Source organism: Stegodyphus dumicola, chromosome 6 (assembly GCF_044657685.1).
Source record: "Stegodyphus dumicola isolate Sdum_Otavi_A_Nest chromosome 6, ASM4465768v1".
NCBI classification, from domain to species: Eukaryota; Metazoa; Arthropoda; class Arachnida; order Araneae; family Eresidae; genus Stegodyphus; species Stegodyphus dumicola.
This window is the reverse complement of record NC_140773.1, coordinates 175,404,875-175,425,516: the sequence shown is the minus strand read 5'-3', so window position 1 is coordinate 175,425,516 and position 20,642 is coordinate 175,404,875. Positions and strand designations below refer to the sequence as shown.

General features: G+C 31.3%; 1 protein-coding gene across 3 annotated transcripts in view; it reads left to right on the top strand.

The window, feature by feature from the left end:
• Nucleotides 1-20,642, top strand: part of LOC118198795 (tudor domain-containing protein 7-like) — a 172,171-nt gene that overhangs the window by 116,273 nt on the left and 35,256 nt on the right. For 2 of the 3 annotated variants that reach the window (XM_035370569.2, XM_085819190.1), the window contains exons 18-22: nt 2,110-2,214; nt 2,325-2,435; nt 4,727-4,842; nt 8,194-8,370; nt 10,698-10,851. In XM_035370569.2, the coding sequence (XP_035226460.2) occupies nt 2,110-2,214; nt 2,325-2,435; nt 4,727-4,842; nt 8,194-8,370; nt 10,698-10,851 (663 nt within the window). Of the gene's footprint in view, nt 1-2,109; nt 2,215-2,324; nt 2,436-4,726; nt 4,843-8,193; nt 8,371-8,601; nt 8,801-10,697; nt 10,852-20,642 lie in introns of those variants that run through there. The other variant, XM_035370570.2, reaches the window with a different exon arrangement.

The window sequence follows — 20,642 nt, the reverse complement described above, 5'->3', positions numbered from 1 at the left end:
TGAATGCACCAGAGCCAAAATTACTCGTGTTAGATTGAAAGGAACAAATAAATAAAAATTAATCATAATAATTAATTTGAAAATTTTAAGAATTTCTGTGTTACCCAGCTTATCTTAATTATTTGTTATTTAAATTATTATGCCAAAACATTGTATGAAACCTGTTGTCTTTGACTAGTTATTTTTGGTTTCAGATCTGTCCTTGATTAGCTATTCACCCTTTCCATTTAGTTTTTGATATGCTATATATTATATTTTGAGAAGAGCTTAAGGAATTGGTTCTGCGTAAGTTAGATATTCTAATCAAAACATGTTTAAATATTATTTAACTACAGATATTATTTCCTTTTGCATGTGTAATTTCCAAAGTTTAATTTTCATTCATGAGATATATCTAATAAAGTTACCGCCCAATATATATTCACTGTCAGAAAAATCTGTCAGTTTAGTGAAATTGATAGGCACTAATGAAGTAAAAGAGATGTAAACTATCACAGCATAAAAAATATGAATGTTTTTAAAAAGTTGCACATAAAAATTTTACTGAAACTTAGTGCAAATATTTTAACGAAATTATAGAATGGACTAAAAATAATGTTGGATAGGAATTATTCCAAGTTGCATTCTTTATGCTTTTAATGTATGAGAAATCCACCATATTGCATAATGTGAATTATTTTTATTCAGTTTAGAATTTAACTGTTACTGCAATAAATTCTACAAAATTCTACTACAGTTGGCCTGCCCAGCATTTGTGATTGAATAAACTGTTCTTTGTGATGAAACTTCAGCATCTATGAACCGTTATTTTGTTAACTTCATGATCACAATGCACATTCCAAAATTTTGATGTTCTTTTGTTTTTGATGCTATATATTATATTTTGAGAAGAGCTTAAGGAATTGGTTCTGCATAAGGTAGATACTCTAAACAAAACATGCTTAAATATTATTCAACTACAGATATTATTTCCTTTTGTATGTGTAATTTCCAAAGTTTAATTTTCATTCATGAGATATATCTGATAAAGTTACCACCCAATATATATTCACTGTCAGAAAAATCTGTCAGTTTAGTGAAATCGATAGGCACTAATGAAGTAAAAAAGATGTAAACTATCACAGCACAAAAAAATATGAATGTTTTTAAAAAGTTGCTCATAAAAATTTTACTGAAACTTAGTGAAAATATTTTAATGAAATTATAGAATGGAATAAAAATAATGTTGGATAGGAATTATTCCAAGTTGCATTCTTTGTGTTTTTAATGTATGAGCAGTCCACCATATTGCATAATGTGAATTATTTTCATTCAGTTTAGTATTTAACTGTTACTAGTCTCACTTAATGCAATGAATTCTACAGAATTCTACTACAATTGGCCTGCCCAGCATTTGGGATTGAATAAATTGATCTTTGTGATGAAACTTCTGTGTCTATGAACCATTATTTTGTTAACTTTATGATCACAATGCACATTACAAAACTTTGATGTTCTTTTGTTACTTTGATGATCACAATGCACACTACAGAATTTTGATGATTGAACAGTGTTTTTCCGTTTACAGAAATAAAACAGTATAGGTGTAGAAAAATATGCATTGTCAGTTATTCTTCAACACAGATTCAGCTTTAAAAAGTTCCGGAAAATGTAATTTTATTACATTATAAACTGTTAAGATATTGGATGCCAGAAGATAATTTTTTTTTTTATAGGTAGAGAAATAAAACACTGAAAAATTTAATCACCTATTCTATTGTGAAAGTCCAACATTTTGTTTTGACAGATTCAATAAATTTATTTTATGATTACTGAAAACATACAAATTGATTTTCCAAAATGTTATGCAGATACTTAATATATAGATTGCTTTGCAACATTCAGTCTTTAAGTTATTTGTTGCTTTTAAACTGAGTGTCGAAAACAACAATCTTGTTTCCAGAAGTCAGGAAATACATTTTTAAACGTAGCCTCAGTTATCAGGTATTTAATTTGAGTACACTAAAATTTCTGAATTAGATTTTAAATAATTGTTTTCAAACATTAAATGATGTAATAAAATTTCATTACTAATTTTGATTTTTATGTTTTGTTTTTTCTTTTGTCAAGGTTAAAGTTTTCTATGTTGATTATGGTCATGATGGCATAGTCAATAGGAGAGACATTCGTAAATTGGAACCGATTAGTGAATTCTTAGCATTTCTTCCACATCAGGTACTTTATATATTTATTGATAATAACCAGTGAAAATTGTTTCATTAGTTAATGTTCTCAAGTATTTAATATGCCTAAATTTTTCACAAATTTTCTCATTCCAATTTTAGTGTGTAGAATGTGAATTATTTGATGCAGTACCAAATGGTGCAAAATGGACTGAAGCAGCTTCTTCAAAGCTTATGGAAATGGCACCGTTTAATGAAGAGATAATGATGAGGGTATACTTTTAAATAATTTATTCAATTCTTGAAATAATGCATAAATTTTTATATGTAATTGGTTACAAAAAATGATTCTTTAGCCACATCATAAAATCCTTATACTTGGTATTTACTTCTAGATCTATAGCTTTTAGAGTCATTAGGTTTTTTTGAAGCAGGAGAGAGAAAAGTGTGCAGTGTGCGAAATTTCATATTTAATCATCTAATATTTGTATTTGATTTTGTTTTATATCAATAAATTATCTATGCCAGTGGTTCTCAACCTTTGGACTAACGCGTACTATCTAAACAAAAATTGAAAACCTTTAGTACTCTTGAACAAAGCTCAGATCTCTTAAATTTACAAATGTTAGTAAAAAAATCTTGGATATTGGGTTTTTAATTTTTGAATTTAATAGTTAAAAATCCTGGTATAAAAGTATCAGAAAATTATGAAATGAAGTTAGACAAAAAACAAAATATAGAACACCTAATTAAATAGTAATATATTTTGTATTAGGATCGTATGATAATTTTTTTGGTACCTGAATCATGCTGTATAGTGATTTTTAGTGAATTTGAGATTGTTTGAAATGATGCAGAGCAGAAACTTCCCAGAAATTCTCGTTTTTTGTGAGAAATCTATCCAGCTTTTCAAGTTTAGCAGGTATAGCCTTTATATATTTGCAGTTTAGTTACAGACTGGAAAATTGTAATGTATATAAAGCACAACAGCACCACAAAGGTTTTTGCATGTCAACTGTGGTTCTGATGCAAGTGAAACCAAACTTCATATAGTCATTATTCCCTTTTCTTCTCATTGACATCATGAACATTAATAATAGTTTAAGAAATATAACCATAAAAGCATGGATCAAGTTGATTAGAAAAAAAGTAATAATAATAGGTAAGTATACTTACTGTTTGTCGGAGACGGAAAATAATGAGCAGAGACGGAAGAATAATGAACACATAATCACTACAGAATGAACTCGGGATGTAATAACACTCATTACATTGCAAAATGCGAACTGATGTTACTAATATGTCCGGTAAGTCTGTTATCAGTGGATGCACAGGAAGTATGTTTTACATGTGCACCAATGCTGTGCATGTAATCTTTAAACAGTTATTTAACTTATTTTAAACAAAATATTACAATCCTCTAGAATGCTACCTCACACCAGTGATCCTGAAAAACCAAGTTATTATCCATATGATAGTTGAAAAACATCCATGCTAGGTCTACTGTATCATTGACACTGCATGCTGGAAAAATGCTAAAATCATCTAGTGGACAACAGTTCTCAGCTACTTAGAAGTACCAAAAATATATTCAAATTGAAAGAACTGATTCTGAGAGGTGATGGAATGTTATTTTCTGACTTTCTGCAATGCTGTTTTTAAATTAAAAGTGGTTTTCTGCAATGATGTTAAATACTAGATTTTCTGTTTTGAACCAAAGACTAAGGAAACCAATAGAGAGGGCACTTCAATTTATTATTACTGAAGTCAAAGAATTTTCACTCATCTCGATCATTCAGTAACTGATGGTAATTTGTTTTTAAAACTTTTAGACATTTTAAAACTTGAAGTGTGTATTGCATTCATATTTTGATTTGCTTTCTGCTTTCTTAAATATTATATTCATGCCAAAATGTCCTGCTTGTTACTTGTAATATTCGTTATAGTATGATAATATATGCTTCTGCACAGCTTATGTGAAATGTAACAAAAATATGCATCAGCTTTTGGAGTGTATTCTGCATCCTATGTAATTATGTACTTTACTTTGAAAGTATTATATATGTGAAATCTGTTAAAGGTACTTGCTGGCAACAAATTTAGTCCAGACATTGAGTCGAATTGGGTCATTAAGAAGCAATCTGCTTTCAATCCAGTTTTGCACACTCTGTTGGGGTCCATCCAGTGGGGGAGAAAGAAAATAAGATTACTTTTTAGCTCCTGCTTGTACATTAACAGATAAAAGTTTTAGAAGAATTACAGTTTGCTGTATGGTAATATGTAAAATCCAGATACAAGCATTATAACATTGTAGCAGATAGCGAGTATATTTTTTCTGTACACCATTCAATTTAGTCATGATAAAAATTCATTAATAGTTGCTTGACAAGAATGCTATCATGTTAATCTCTTTGGAAAAATAATTTTTTGTAACTTTTACTTACAGTATATGTAGAATATATATTAACATTATATTGTGTATATTTGGCAAGTAATAAAGTTTCATTGACTTCTAAAATGTTTTTAAATAACATATTTTTAAACTTAAAAATGCATTTTATTAGGTTATGCATGATGGCAGTGAAGGTAATCTCGCCAAGGTAAATCTGTACAAAAGAAATGAAGCTGGAGACATAATCACCATAAACCAGACTCTTGCAAATAGATCAGAATTATTTCAGTAAGAATAAAAACTGATATTTATGAAATTTTTTTAAGACTATCTTGAAGCAATTTTCCATATTATTGTCTTAATTAGAGAGGTATTTAATTTTTCTACGTCGCCTCATAAAGAAATTATGCACTGAACTTTCTTGATTGTTTAGGTATTGCAAAGAACTAACCAACAAGATGGTGGCCATGATTTTAGAGCTTGTTTGAAAATTATTATTGTGCATACTCAACTGAGTTAACTTGGGTATATTGTACTAATTTTCTTCTGTGAGTACATTCAAAAAATTGTTTTACATAAGGAAAGAGGTGTTGAAACGAATATATCCACTACAGTTTTGAACCTATTTCCTTTTACTCAAGAAAATTTGTCATCAGTATGTGTTAGCCATTTGGTTTACACATGGCCTTTTTTTACTGTCATCATGACAAAGGGTATTAATTTCATTTCACTAGGCTGCATTGAATCACAACTTTATTTTGTAATTGCATATTCATTTATATTATATAACATGTTTACAATTTATCTTTACATAACCCTATCATGGGTGTTATTACCTTGATTTCTTTATTGTACGAGTTAAGTTGGTTCAGAGATATATGTAGTTTTACTGACTTTAAAATAATAATAATTTTACAAGATACATTATTGTCATTTCATATATAATTAAAATAAAGAATAAAAAAAATTGTCTAAAAATTACCCTTTTCTGAGTTTTTATTGGTGTATTAATGTGTTAGTAAGCAGTTTTTTTCTCAATAAATGATATAAACAGTAATTTATAAATGTTTGGAATTAATTTGCAAAATTAGATAGAGGAAATTGTTCAACCCTGTGCCATACAAATTTATTCAGTAATTAAATCAATTTATACCATTGCTAATTACAATCTACTTTAATATAAGAAAACCTCATATCATATATTTAATTTTTCCAGTAATTGGTGTATGTTGTGTAAATGCTGTTAACTGCTATGAATAATAATAATAATAATAATAATAAATAATAATCCATTACACTATTGTAATAAATTTAAAAAATGAACTTTCAGTTAGTTTTCAGATTCCATTTGAAAAACTGTATTTTAACAGTTAGAAATATAATTTAAGAAACTGTTTATATGAATAATGATTTTTCTTTTAATAGATAGAAATATTTTTTAAAAAAATCAGCTTAAATAATTAAAAAGAGTATTATGTGCGAATTAGCCTATATTATATACTAGTTGATAATCTGTTCATTAAAATGAATTCCTTCATGTAGGGTAAACAAAAATGCCCATTTTTTGAAGGTTAACAAGCTGTAATACAAAATAAGTGAAAATAGAACTAATAAAATTCAGTCACTTGATTTTAAGGTCTAAATGCTTTATTGAACTTTGTATTTTTTAAAGAAATAATTGAACTTGTTTTATAATATTCAACTTTATATATTTGGATTTGCAACTACTGGAAGCAATTACTTTATCAAGTGTGGGTGGATTTAAAAGTTTTATCATTTATCAGGCTAGGATAAGTTAGTTGATTGAAGTAAAGTAATTCAAGGCCTGTTTGCCTATGAAAGGAGGTCTTCTTGGAGGAATTTTGAAGGGAATCTAGCTTGTGTTCACATTACTCATAGGGGAAACTATGAAAATCTTTTACTTTTTTATGAGGATCAACATCAAATAAAATTCCTTTATCATGCTTATTATGATACTCAGCTCAAATTCTTTTGCAACTGATCTAGAGTTTCACCAGGCAAACTCTGCAGAAAGACATTGTAATGGAGGTGTATGTGTAGCGACCTGTGGGGGTAAAATGCATAGTGCTTAATCATATTGAGCTCCACATTTTTTATCAAGGTTTCATAACTATATTACTACTGCATTCCTTTCCCAGGTACACTTTTTTCTGGAACATCACTGGTTCTGAATTTTTATGGATGATATTCCCACAGCATATCATATATAGACTGTAGATGGATTACTGGAAAGGTTCTATGATTTTTCAAACATACAAAGGACACTCTGAAGAAATGTTTTTCAGCATGCCCTCATTCACTGCACTCTGTCCATCGATTGTAAAGAACACTTATAGAGGAGTGGATGATGTTGCTGTAACATCTTATTGACCAGCTTGTAGACAGTTCGAAGTAATCATTACTGTTCGCTGCATATTCCCTGCTAAATATCTTCCCCCCCCCCTTATTTCACCTATGGAATAGATGCTTCTTTGCGATGATTAATCATGATTTTATTCATTTCTGTTTATGTGTTTTGTTATTCATCAGTATACTACATACTAAAGTTTCTGTGATATGATTTTCATTCATTTATGCTGTTTCACTGTGGAGATCACATATCTGAAGAAATCTGTCAATTTTGTGTGGTGTACTTAGATGTCATGTATGCAATATGCTAAGATTACGTGTATTTATAAAATAAGTATCTATCAGTAAAGAAAGAAGCAATGAAAAGAAAATTGGATTTGACATATATAAGACTCACTTATTCAATATTGTTTTCCTTCAGTATGTTACTTAAATTTTTTCTTTTGGAGGGGGGGGGCGGTAAATTAGCTGTGTCAATCCTCAGTGAGAGCCAATTATAGAGCGGAAGAGAGAATAAGTATATTTTACTGCTCTCTGTATCTAAATGTCGTGCAAAAATTGTTATTTTTATTAATTTTACGGAATCATACTCACATATCTAAATGACTAGTAGAAATATTTATTTAATTAGAAGGTAGACTGTAAATATTTAGAACTTAATTTTTAGGAATTACTTCTTAACTTGGATTGTCAATTTAAAATTAATTTGCATTACTATATTTTTATTTCATATAATTGTGGATTCATACTAAATTATAATTTTAATAAAATACAGAAATCTACATTTAATTTGAGTGTATCAGAAATCTTATGGAATTTGTTTGCATTTCCAAATAAAATGTAAAGTAACTTTTTTTGTTAGAACTTAAATAATTTAAATGAAATGTTTTTCTTTTCTAGTTAATTCTCCCCCTTTTTTGCTGCCTGACTCCTATAAGGAAAGAATTATTGATAATTGCTTTGAAAATGCAATCACATTTCTGGGTTGTAACACTAATTTTAAAGTTTTAATTGACAGCACTATTCAAATGATCCCATTAAACAGAAGCAAGTTAGTGCATTCTAAGGGAAGATGATTTCTATTCATCAGAAACAAAAAATTAGCTTAATTGTAGATGCATTAGATTTAACTGTGATAAATGTTAATAATCAACTGAAGAACAGGGACTTCTCTTTGATTAAGATAAGAAATTTATTCAAAATATATCATATATGCAAGTAAAATTTGTAATAATTATGTTAACCTGATTAATGTGTTTTATCATTTAGCGAAACATCTGTCTCTCTGGCAAAAAATTTGTCTCCGGAAACACATCTATTTCTAAAGTTACGAAATAATTTCAAGCAGAATAAAAGCTCACTTTCTAGTTTCATGCCTGATGTTGTTGTTCCAGCTGAAGAACGAGCAAAGAAGGGTGTAACTACACCAGTTACACCTAATACAAGGTAAAATAGAAATTTATAAGTTAAATTTTCATGTTTCTTAAGAGTTTTACAGAAATATGTTTTTCATATTAACTCATTCATTCTAGCTATTACATATAAACTATATTTTGAAGATCGAAACTGATGCAATATTAAGTGCTAATTTATTAATAGATTCAAATAAATTAGTTTGGAACTGCATTGTGTCTGAAATGTAAAAATTTACTTTTATATCATATCTCTTTCTTAAAGATCATAAAGAACTTGGTTTTAGAAATATCCTTTTAGTAATGGAAGGAAATAAAAGGTTTTTGCTTAGGCACATACGCATCTCTGTGTCTATGCACGTACATACAAAAAGAAGGTTGAATGCACCACCTACCAATGGGGGAGTAGTTAAGACAACTGAATGCTGACAGTTTGATTTGGCTTGAGTACAAACCCGGATGAACAGGTTGGCTGCATGATTGTTTTTTTTTTTTTTTTTTTTGTGGTTTTCCAGTGTGTAGTGTAAATACAACTGTATTTCCCATGTAAAGGCATTTCTTCTCTTAGGCAGATAGCCAGCCTCTCTTAGGCAGATAGCCAGCCTTATTGGCTTTGCAATATTCAGACAAGCTAACCTTCACTAATTCAGAAGTCAAACAACAAAAATCAGCGTTATATTCACAAAATTTTCACAGGACTAGTTTCGATGGTTTAACCGAACCACCATCCTCAGCTGCAAAACCGCAAAATATTTTTTGTTGTTTGACTTCTGAATTAGTATTTATTCGGCGTGTTATTGTGTCTTAATTATAACATTCACTATCTAACATTGAGGCCAACAGATATATGTTACGGACATCATGATATTTTTTCCCTTCCTTTCTTTATATCTAAAAATCATAGTAATGTTGAAAAGGCAAAATTTAAAAACATCAGAAATAGAATAGTGAAGGAATTGAAGGACTCATCAACAGAACAGCATGTTAATAGTTTGAGAACACTTTCCCCCCTTTTTCTTAATGTTACATGCTTTTACTTTGATATTGCTGTATTTTTCTGCAGTTAGCATAGAATTTAGATAGCAGCACATAATTTTAAAAACTGTAATTTGAAGAAAATTCTCTTTTTAGATTATTCAGTATGTAATTTTGCATAATTTAAAAACTGCAACTTAAAAAATGCTCTTTTTAAATTATTCAACATGTTATTTTGCATAATTTAAAAACTGCAGTATAAAGGAAATGGTTTCCACATTGTTTTCTTATGTAAAAATGTAATTATTTTTTTACATCAAATGTGGGTGAATTCTTAAATAGTAAAATGAAGTGCCTAAAAATTTCAAGAATTGTTTAAAAGAAAGTTACTAAATGAAACAGCTTTGTTATGTTTTACAGCTCTTGCGTTTCTTGTATTTCATAATAAATTTTGAGTGCAGTATCAAGTTTTTGTCATAAATATATTCATTCTAAGTAGAAATTTAATTTCAAAACTATTTATTCTTTGTACCTCATTGTAGAACACTTCCTCCCAATCACATTTAATCTTCAAAAATTTCGTGATTTTATTGAAATGCTTGACAGTTCTTGTCATCACTTTTCTCTTTCATTTTTCTTCCCTTTGCCAGTAAGTATGCTTCCTTAGGAACAATTTGGGGCTGTTTCTAATGTCTTTATTCAAGACAACAGTCAACAGTCAGACAACATTAACAGTCATTACATTAATTACAAGACATTACAAGACAACATTACATTACAAGACAACATTAACAGTCATTACTGTTATTTGACTGGAGAGCCAGTCAAATAACAGTAATGACTGAAATCTCTTGTAGAGTCATTTGGTTTTCTTGAAGCAAGAGACATGAGAAGTGTGAAATGCCCTTACTGGAACTCAAACCTGGACATCACGAATAAGCTACTGTTACACCATGAGGGCATGCAGAAAGGAGAAAGGAAATACCTTATATACTCCCCTTTTTAAAGAACGACTGGGATTAGGGGGCCCGATCGCCAAATCCTAGTGGTGAAGCATCATCATCCTTTAGCTCGAGTGCCACTGTTAGACATTAGCTATTTTGAATCGGGAGGCATTTAAAATATGCAGTGCCCTTGTTGGGCCTCGGAACTTGGACTCTCAAACACGTGCCGAGTGTGCTACTTTTACACTACGAATGCATGCAATAAGGAGGGAGAGAATACCTTATACTCTTAACAATTAAATTATTATTATTAACAATTAAATTTTAGTTTTTAAAAACTTTTGGAGTGACTTGTCAGTATGCTTATGTTTAATTTTTACGTGTATATGCTTTGAGAAACTATTTTCTGAGTAATTTTTTTCTCTTTTGTTTATTCTTTCAGTTTCATAGATTGGCTGAGTACTCCGGATAACATTAAAAGTCCTGATACATTTGAATACAAATCTCCTGAATCCCTTGTTTCACCAGAAGTGCCTCCTGTAGGAGAGATATTCGATGTTTTTGTTACTATGGCAGCTCATCCTCATAATTTCATTGTAAGTTTATCCAGCATAGTTACAGACATATTATATACACATACACACACTTTGTCCACAATAATCTTTACCAGGCCATTATTTTTACAACTTTTTGTGACAGACATGTACTTTAAATTACAAAAATGTTTTAAATGATGCAATGAGTCATGTCTTTTGCATTTATAGTTTTTTAAGAATTAATTTTGTATAAAATATTAATGTAATGTTTTATATATTCCCGTGGTCCCTTTGCTAGTTTTTAAGAAAATATTATACACATTATAAAAAATAAAAAAATAAAAAGTTCAACTCTTGTATGGAAAAAATTGGCTGATGTATTAAATTTCAAAATAGCTGATTTACAGTGTCATTTTGAATTTTAGATAGAAAACATAAAGAATACTTGCATCATTTAAGGCCTTTTTAGTAATTGGAAGCATTGGCTTATAGCGAAAGTTTCCCACCATCGCAAATATCATATGCGCAAACAGTTTGCGCTTGCGTGTTTGATCATATTTTGCCAAACAATTTTTGGCATTTGAAAGAAAGAGATGTGCTTTAGAACACTGTGTTGTGAAATTTGTAAAAAAATATCGTTATCATTAATTAAGTACAAGGTGTCTGAAGTGGAACTCTCATGCTGCCAGATTAGAACTGCCATTTACTTCCAGTTCTGCTGCAAATAATAAATGTCACCAAATCATGTGTGCAGCTTTAATTACTAATGTTTTATGATATGATACTGTGAAGGTATGGTACCGAAAGCTGAAAAACTAGGATCCAAGAAGCAAAGTGCTTTGGCCAGCCTCCTGATGTTGTTGAGGCCCACCTGCTAGAATTGTGGAAGAAGATCTGTATGCAACCGCTCAAGAGCTCGCTAAGGAGTTAGATGTTAGTGCCATATCCATTAGTCATACTATGCATCACATAAACTTGATGTACAACTTCAATTGCTGGGTGCCGCATGAGCTGACTGAAGCAGATAAGGATTGTTGTACGGGCCTGCACTAATCTACTCTAATATTAATGCAAGAAAAAAAAATTCTGGATCCGGATCATCGCTTGTGATGAAATGTGAATTTACTTCAAATTTCGCTTGTGATGAAATGTGAATTTACAGATTGAAAAGGGGGTTGATCTGTTCCCGCCGAGCTAATCGGCAGCATTGCAAAGCACAGTTTGACTAACAAGGGATCATGCTTTGTATCTGCTGGATTAGCCAGGGTATTATACACAAAGGGTATTTGGAAAAGGTAAAACCCTCAACAGTAAGGTGTACAGTGAGATGCTAATTCATGTTTATGCTATTATGAAGGGAAAATGTTAAGCTGATTTCCAGCACAAAAAGGTAATGTTTCATCAAGATAATGCAAGACTGCATGTGTATTCACCGGCTGGACTCTTTACGGACTCTAGTGGGATCTTTTGCCACACCCATATATAGCCCTGACATCGTTCGTTTGGACTTCTACCTTTTTTTCACATATGCAGCCACATCTTGTTGGTGCTATGTTTCATTCTGTACAGTATGTGTGGTGGTGGTTAGTCTGTAGCGCAAGTTATGCCTTTATGCTCAGTTTTTGACTAAAATAAAAAGGATATTTTAAACCTTTTCTTGTATTTGTGAGTTACTGAGACATAGCAATAACTCGCTATTAGTCTAGTACAGTCTGCAGGACTTTAACCTTTAGTTCCAATTATCAGTAGCAAGTCTACAATATGCAATGTTTATGTAAAATATTGTTGTAAATAAGGCTCTAATTTTTTTGTTGAAATAAGATATGATATTTTGCTTTGTTGTTAAAAATATAGGTTCTGTTCCCTTAAATGAGCAAGAATGTCCGAAATGAGGTTCATATGTTTTTGGACTCATGGGTACCAAGTTTGTGGGGCAAAGATTTTGAAAAACTACCAAAATGTTAGCAGAAAATCATAGATTTGGGTAGTGATTACTACCTGCACTAAAGGTACTGCCTTGAGGACCAGCACGCGGAGAATAAAGCTCAGCCAGGGACCGAACCCCCTGAAATGGAACGACGCCACTGCCCACGCATTTTCAGCAGTTAAGCCTACTTAAAAATAAAAAAAAGTATAAAATTAGCATTTTAATATAATGACCTCAAGTTTTGAAGTTACATACTTAATATATTAATTATTAACACGTATTAATATAACAAATATCAGATTAATAGAAATAAATGAAACATGCTTTGTATCTGCTGGATAACAAACCATAGCTGAAACAAAAACTATGCACATGAAAACAAAATTACAAATAGAAATGAAATTTAAGCAATAATTATCTGTAGGTAATTAAATCCCAATTTAATAATTCTGCTGTATGTGGAATAATTCAAAACGAGAATCGACACACAGGACAATGGTGGCTTTTTTTGCCGAGCAAGTAAAATGCCTCGCACGACGGGAAAGCTGATATCTTTTCCCTTCTGTAACAATGTTGTAAAGTTACTTTTTAATTAACCAACAGAGTTGCCAACTCTCCCGATTTTCAACCGCTCTCCCGCCAAGCCGATTTACAATATATTTCTCCCGACTTTTTCTTATTCTTAAAATTTCTCATGATTTTTATGGAACTTCGCTTAATACCTCGTTATATGAACAAAAAAAGCGATTTTGGACATTTGAAAGCAATTGAATTTTCTCTAGAATATATCTAAAACAAAACCTTGTGAATCAAATGAGAATTTCTGCTTTGTGAGGGAGAGCATATGTATCCAAAATCGTCATTCTCCAATGAACATCGAGCTCCACTGCATGTCATCTGGCATATATTAGCCAATGAGCACAAAGCAAGCTCAACCCCCACCTCAGAAGGGTCAGTACAGTGAAAACTAAAGAAAAAGTTAAATCAAATCCCAGCATATGCAGGAGATGCCCTTAACTGGCTGTGTGATGATAAGATTCAAGAATTTTTTGGCAAAATTATAGAGTTTATTGAAAATATCAGAAAAGCGAAAACTGTTGCTGATAAATTACCCTCTGGATTTAGAGCTGCAATGTATCTGATGAAGGATATTAAAGACTTAGCATCTCGACGAAATGCAGTATCTGTACGTTTTTACTTCATTTTCACTTTTTATTCTCACATATTCTACTCACCAGTTAACCTTGTTTTCAAGCAGCAACGAGCGGGGTCAGTTTCTGGGAGTGTGACCTCCCACGTGTGACTGGCTCCGACGAATGAGCAGCTACTGTATCTATGCAGGACTTTTTGCCACTACGGAAAGGATTTATTCACCAGCTTGACGGCTTATGCCTAACATGCCGCTTTTAGCACGCTTACTATTTTAAATGCTAATTATATTTACCTTAGCTTCCAAGTCGCCAAATTTTTATGCAATTGTTTACACAACTTATTATGATTTATGTTTTTGTAACAAACTTCGTTGTAGAACTTGAACTGGTTATTTTTGGCATAATTCGAAACTTCAAAATTATTCTACAAGGGGTAGGGCCTCTAGCCCAGGTATCCTGGCGTGAGTACACATGCCTTCGGGAAATAGTTTTAGAAATAATCATCTTTTATTATGTCTGCGAGAAAGGTGAAATACTCCTGTACGTTTCACAGTTGTACACAGTTGACTTTCCTTCCATTATTTCCTGAAGGAAATGTAATAAATTTGCGATGTGTACCGTCGTTGCGATTTTTTGATTTCGCATGGTGGAAGGGCAGATGTTCTCAATCATGGGCATACACAAAAACGCAAGGACAACATGAGTTGTTTTGAAAAAAAATGAAAAATTAAATTTTACTTTGGAAACAAATGACCAAAAAGAAATGTGCAGAATGGTCATGCAGAATGTCTGTTCACAGCCTGCCACTGAATGCATCGGATCACGCTGCAGCTTTATTTAGAAAAATGTTTCCCGATAGTGAAATCGCAAAGAAATACTCAAGTGCAAGGAACAAAACAGGTGCAATTGTTAAAGAAATATCTTCAGTTATTGATTGCATTAAAACGCTCCGTTCTGCCTTTCTACGTATGGAAGCAATAATACCGATTCAAAACTGTATCCAATTGTTTTTTCTTATTTAGATCCAGAGTCTTCAGAAATTGAGTGCAGTTTACTTTCTGTCCCCACTTTAGAAGGACATTCAACAGACTTTAATATAACACAGCTAATTATTAAAACTTTTAAGGAAAATGCAGTCCCTCTGGATTATTGCTTAGCACTTGGTGCTGATAATGCACCAGTAATGGTAGGCTTGAAGACTGGTGTTGCAGGCATCTTAAGAAAGGAAAATTCAGATTTGCGGATTATGAGGTGCACCTGTCACCTCTTAAATTTAGCAGCAGAAAAAGGGGCAGCTTCTTTACCAATAAATGTGGATGAACGCATAGTTGATATTTATTATTATCTTCAAAAGAGTTCTAAAAAAGGAAGGAAAAATTGAAACAGTTCCAACAGCTGCATAATACTGAAATGAGAAAAATTTTTGAAATGTGTGTACACGCTGGCAGCCTTAAAAGAAATGCTTATCTAGAATCCTCGATCAATGGAGCTCATTTCTTGCATTTTTTAAAGAAGTAAATGCTTCGAGAGTTAAGATAAAAGGTTCTAATGAAAGTTATAAAATACCTAAAGTAAATGGAGATGTAGTTACAACTTCCATTGTTAAAAATAGATTTGAGAAAAATTAAGTAATTTCTGCACCATTCAGCTGGCAGTTCTCAAAATAATACTGCAAAATATAAGTGTAAAGCTGATACAGATTTCTCTCAAAATAAAATTAAAAAAAAAAAAATTGCTCAACACGCAAAACATTTTCCGATTACTGTAAGTTTATCTAAGTGCGAATTTGCCACTGTTCATAACATTTGTACGAAAACTGATTAAAGTGTCTTTTTGTTGTTGTTTTCTTAAACAATGCAAGTAATAAAAATGTTTTTTATGTGTAAGGTATTTTTGTGTTGCTTGCATTTAAGAATTAGTAATTATTTAAAGTAAATTCATTATTAAAAACTATATTTTTATCATTTGAAAAGTTTTTTTAACATTGTGAAAAATCTCCTGATTTCTTAAAAAAATCTCCTGATTTTTGAGTGTCATAGTTTGGCAAGTATGAACAAGAAAGTCTATGTTAAGTTTTAAAATAAATATAAAACAGGACAGCTGGTATGAATCTTTTCCTTCACGGAAGTTCAACGACGATGTTACACCCGCTATAGTTTAATTAGTTAGTTGCGTTTTCCCACATTCTCCTAACAACAACAACAACAAAAAAAAAAAAAAAAAAAAAAAAAAAAGCACATTCAGCTGGATGCATAAAAACGCAAAGAATAAAAATGAAGGGGGGAAAATTCCTAATGAAATAAAAAAATCATGCGGTATCCCTTTAACTTAAAGAGCCGTGATTCCCAGTCTATTTACACCAATAAATCTATCAAAACAAAACGCATAGAACGGAAACTGATGCTCATACATGAAGGTCAAAAGCCACATAACTTATCCAATGTGAAAACTGTTACCGTTGAGTGCCATCTATTGGCATTTCAAAATTCAAATAAATTGTTCCACTTTCATGTTACGTATACTCAGCGCTGGGCTGTAGAGCTTGATTGGAGCCCTTCGCGTATACGGGACACTGATCTTGAACGGGTTAAGAATGTTTTTTGGTGGAAAATTTTCGTTACTTACGCCTAATAATTTCGAAATTAAAAGCCAAGTAAGGACTTGTTGACCCATGCAGACTATGTTGCTGTTATTCAGTGCTTCAATTTTTTGTAGAAATATGTAAAATAATAATTATTTTTATAGTAATTCTGTATGTAGAGGATTATATGATATGAAACTTCAAATCCATGAATATTAATTACATTATATAAATCTAAGTACTTCAAATCCGGAATATATTTTTTATGAAATAACTGAATTGCAATCATTTTGATAGTAGTAATTGGCTATGATTAATTTTGTCAAATACACTACTAACCAAAATTAAGGGATATTTATAAAATTAAAATTTAACTGTTCGTTACTTTTTGAAAAATGTTGAAAACAATTTAGACATAACGATATTTGATGTCAATTACCATGTGTACCAGTTAATCTCACAGTATTGGATTTAAAGCCATATTTACAGAAATTTAAACTGACTTCCCTTGTCTTGCAACAAATCTTTCATTAATGCGATGTAGTACGATCATCTCTGACGGAAATGCTAACATCAAATGAAATTTATCTTAACTGTAGATCATGTTTCCTGAAATTAACAGCCACTGTTCTGCAAGTGCACTTGCAGAATACTCAAGTGCTCCCTGGAATGCAGTGTCTAGGGAGGCACTTGATGTGCTGCAATTGTGTTCAATAACAAGTGTTCCTCAATTTCCTGTACATGTGGCGGAGGTGGAAAAGCTCGGCCAGGTACATCACAAAGGGGGAAATTTTCTTGCTAACAGGTTCTGTTGCCAAATCCCTTAGCGAATTGTCCCTTTTCTTTCTAGCGGCGTAGAAGACAAACTGGTTTACATTACGTCTATGGAGCCTTTCCTTCTTTACATAGACTTTCTTTGCTTAAGCAGCAACAGAATGGCTGAATCAAGTTCGCATGGTAGTCTGAAATTCTAGAACTAAATCTCTTATAGTCTCTTCACAGTTTCTTCGTGCTGATAGTAACAGAAAATGATCTTTGGATGCAGTTGTTGCTCTTTCTTTCCCTTAACCAGAATAAGTACTATCTAATTCACTGCTTTAGAAAGCAGTTCTATGTTCTTTAGGTAATACTCTGATAGATACTCAGATATTGGATAGCCTCCATTTGTTATTGTCTAGCCACTTTCAAGTTTATCAAATAACCACCACTTTTGTCCTTGGGAGTACTTATCACTCTTAGAATCGTAGACTTTAGAGTACTTAGAACTTCTTAAATTTTAAACAAGACTACACACTTGAATTCCAGCCTGAATCCATTGTGCAACATATAAATCTCCTAATTTGCATTTGCTGTTGGACCTTAGTTGAAACTAATCAGCATATTTTTTAAATTATCATTTAACCCTCAAAGCGTTATGACCGGCTTTATCCAGTCATCAGAAGTTTTGCTACTTGGAATGTATTAACTTATAATTTAAGAATTATAAACTTTCTTACTTTCTTTAATAATGTAAATAATGAATATAGATTTTTAAAAAATCATTTCCTAGTTTTTTTATATGTACTTCTTTTATCAGAGTTAACTGAAAAAGCATTAAAATTTCATTTCCAAAAATTTTATTTTGAGCTTTGATGATGCTAAGCAACTTTGCTATCAAAAGAAATGATAAAAGAATCTGTAATGGGACTTTTTTTGGGCATGTGTCTGTTTTCCTAGAATTTAACTTATCTTGGAATTTATTATTAAGTTGTGTATGAAATATGTGCATCATTAAATTTTGCATAAATTTTAAGTGATTTGTACCCATATTACATTAAAAGCATTGATATATAGTGATGATGATGCTGTCTTTGTCAACTTATTTACTCTTATTAATATGTATATTTTCCTAAGCTGATATGTGTGGATAGTCTTTTCATCAACTTTATTCTTGTCTGTACTTAACTGTAATAGTCTTTTTTTATTATTTCTATTCTACTATAGCAGTTTAAAAAGTAAGGTAACAATATAACCCTCATAAGTGTAATAATACTTCTGTTATTCTAATTTCTTGCCAGGAGGAGTGAATGATTGCAGTATTTGAATATTGCTATGGTAGATGCCACAGTATTGCATCAGCCTGGTGAAAAATGTGTTGTAATTGGATATGCTTATGGAAATGTGGTCAGATGCTGAACTGTAAAGTGTAATAAGGTTTCTGCATTTAAAAAAAAAAAAAAAAAAAAAAAAAAAAACCTCACCATCAGAAATTCATCATCAACTTGTTGAAGTGCGTATGGTCTTAATGTTAAGTCATGAAACGAGTTTGATTTTAATGTATCAGGTTTGATAAGCGTAGGAAGGTATACATGATGAGCGATGATCTGATTAGCCAAGCCCTCTGCCATAGATGGTAGTCTTTGCTATATTGAAATTTAGGTTCAAGAGGATTTCTGCATTTTGCTTAATAATATTGTTATGGAACTCAAACATATCATTGGGCTGTGTATTCAGTATCATTCATGAAAAACTGAGCTACCAGGTGACGTGTTCAAGCTAGTTGGCCTAAATAAATAGCTCACAGAATATCACAAAACCTTGAGGATCTGACTAGCTCATATAATGCATGATGTGGTTTCATGAAGAAAGCATTCCATTCCTGCATTATTTTATTAGTGAGGATGAAATATAGGTGCATCATGTTGACACTTGAGAGGAAGCAAGCATCCACACTTTGGAAATATCTATCACCATGCTATTTCAAGAAAATTAAAACTCTTCCACATACAAAGAAAGTTTGGGCAGTAACCTTTGAAATTTCTACGGCATACTGTTGGTTGATTTCTTCACCAGGGAAACAATAGTGAATGCTGCCAGTTATTATAATGTATTAAGATGTTCTGCTTGGCAGTTCATAAAAAATAATTTGGTCTTTTCTTAAAAGATGTAATGATGTTGCACCACAGTGCCACACAGTGCACATCATGTGTGAAGAGATGCTTCTTTTGAAGAGGTACTGGATCATCCTTCCTTTCGCCCAGTCTTGGCATCCAGTAACCTTCATCTCATTAGACCTTTGAAGAAACACTTTGGTGTCAGACTTTTGACAACTGATATGAATGTTCAGCAGGCCCTGATCACATAACCTTGACACTGATTCCTTCTGTCTTGGTACTGATGCTTTAGTTTACTGTATGGATAAATGTTTGGAGAAGTTTTTATAGTGATTGTTGAAAAGCAACGTTTACCAGTACCTTATTACTGTTCAGTTGTATATCTGCCTGTGAAATAAGATTTGTCTCTTTAGACATACATTATAACACTATATGTATAAGGTACGAGTATTATAAGTATAAAATTTAACAGTGCCATATTTTTCATATAAAACTTAATAATAAATTCTGGGGAACAGTAATACCCCAACAAAGTCTCATTAAAGATTTTTTTTTAATCGTTTCTTTTGATAACAAACCAAAGTTGTTTTTGCATCTTCAAAACTTGAAACAATATTTTCAGGAAGAAATTTTAATGCTTTTACAATGAACTCTGATAATTTCGAAACATCTTTCAAAATATAACTTACTAGTATGGATTCAATCTTTTAAAATAATTCTACTTTAATTAAACTTAGGAGATAATATAATCAATTAATCAATATTGTTTGGGAAATAAATTATTATTAACTTACTTTGCAGCAACTGCGCAAGTAATAGTAACTTGTTTTCGCACTAAATGAATATAAGATCATACAACATATATATATATATATACGCACTTAATAAGCTAGGTTGTAAGTACAATAGAAAAAGACCAATTTGGTCAAAAAAAATTTTGCGCAATATGCTGCAAAATTTAGGAAATGAGAAGAGAAATTTTAGTTAGCTCGCAGAAAAGTCACCAAGACCTGTGGCTCCAAGAAAAAGTTCAACACAGTTTTTTAAAAAAACAATTACATTAAAGGGTGAAAAATTAGGCTGCTTGCGAAATAAAATGTAAAATATAAAACACAGTAAAATACTAATCGTAGGATACAAGTAAATGGCAAAACATACAGTAAAATACCTATCGATGTGACAAGTTAAAACATATAAAAAAAACCAATCGATGGAACAAGTTAAAACAAATATAAAAAATAAAAATTATAAAAAATTATAAAGCGGAAAATGGTAAATTAGCTCAATTCGAGGTCCAACCTGGCTTTTCAAGGGAAATT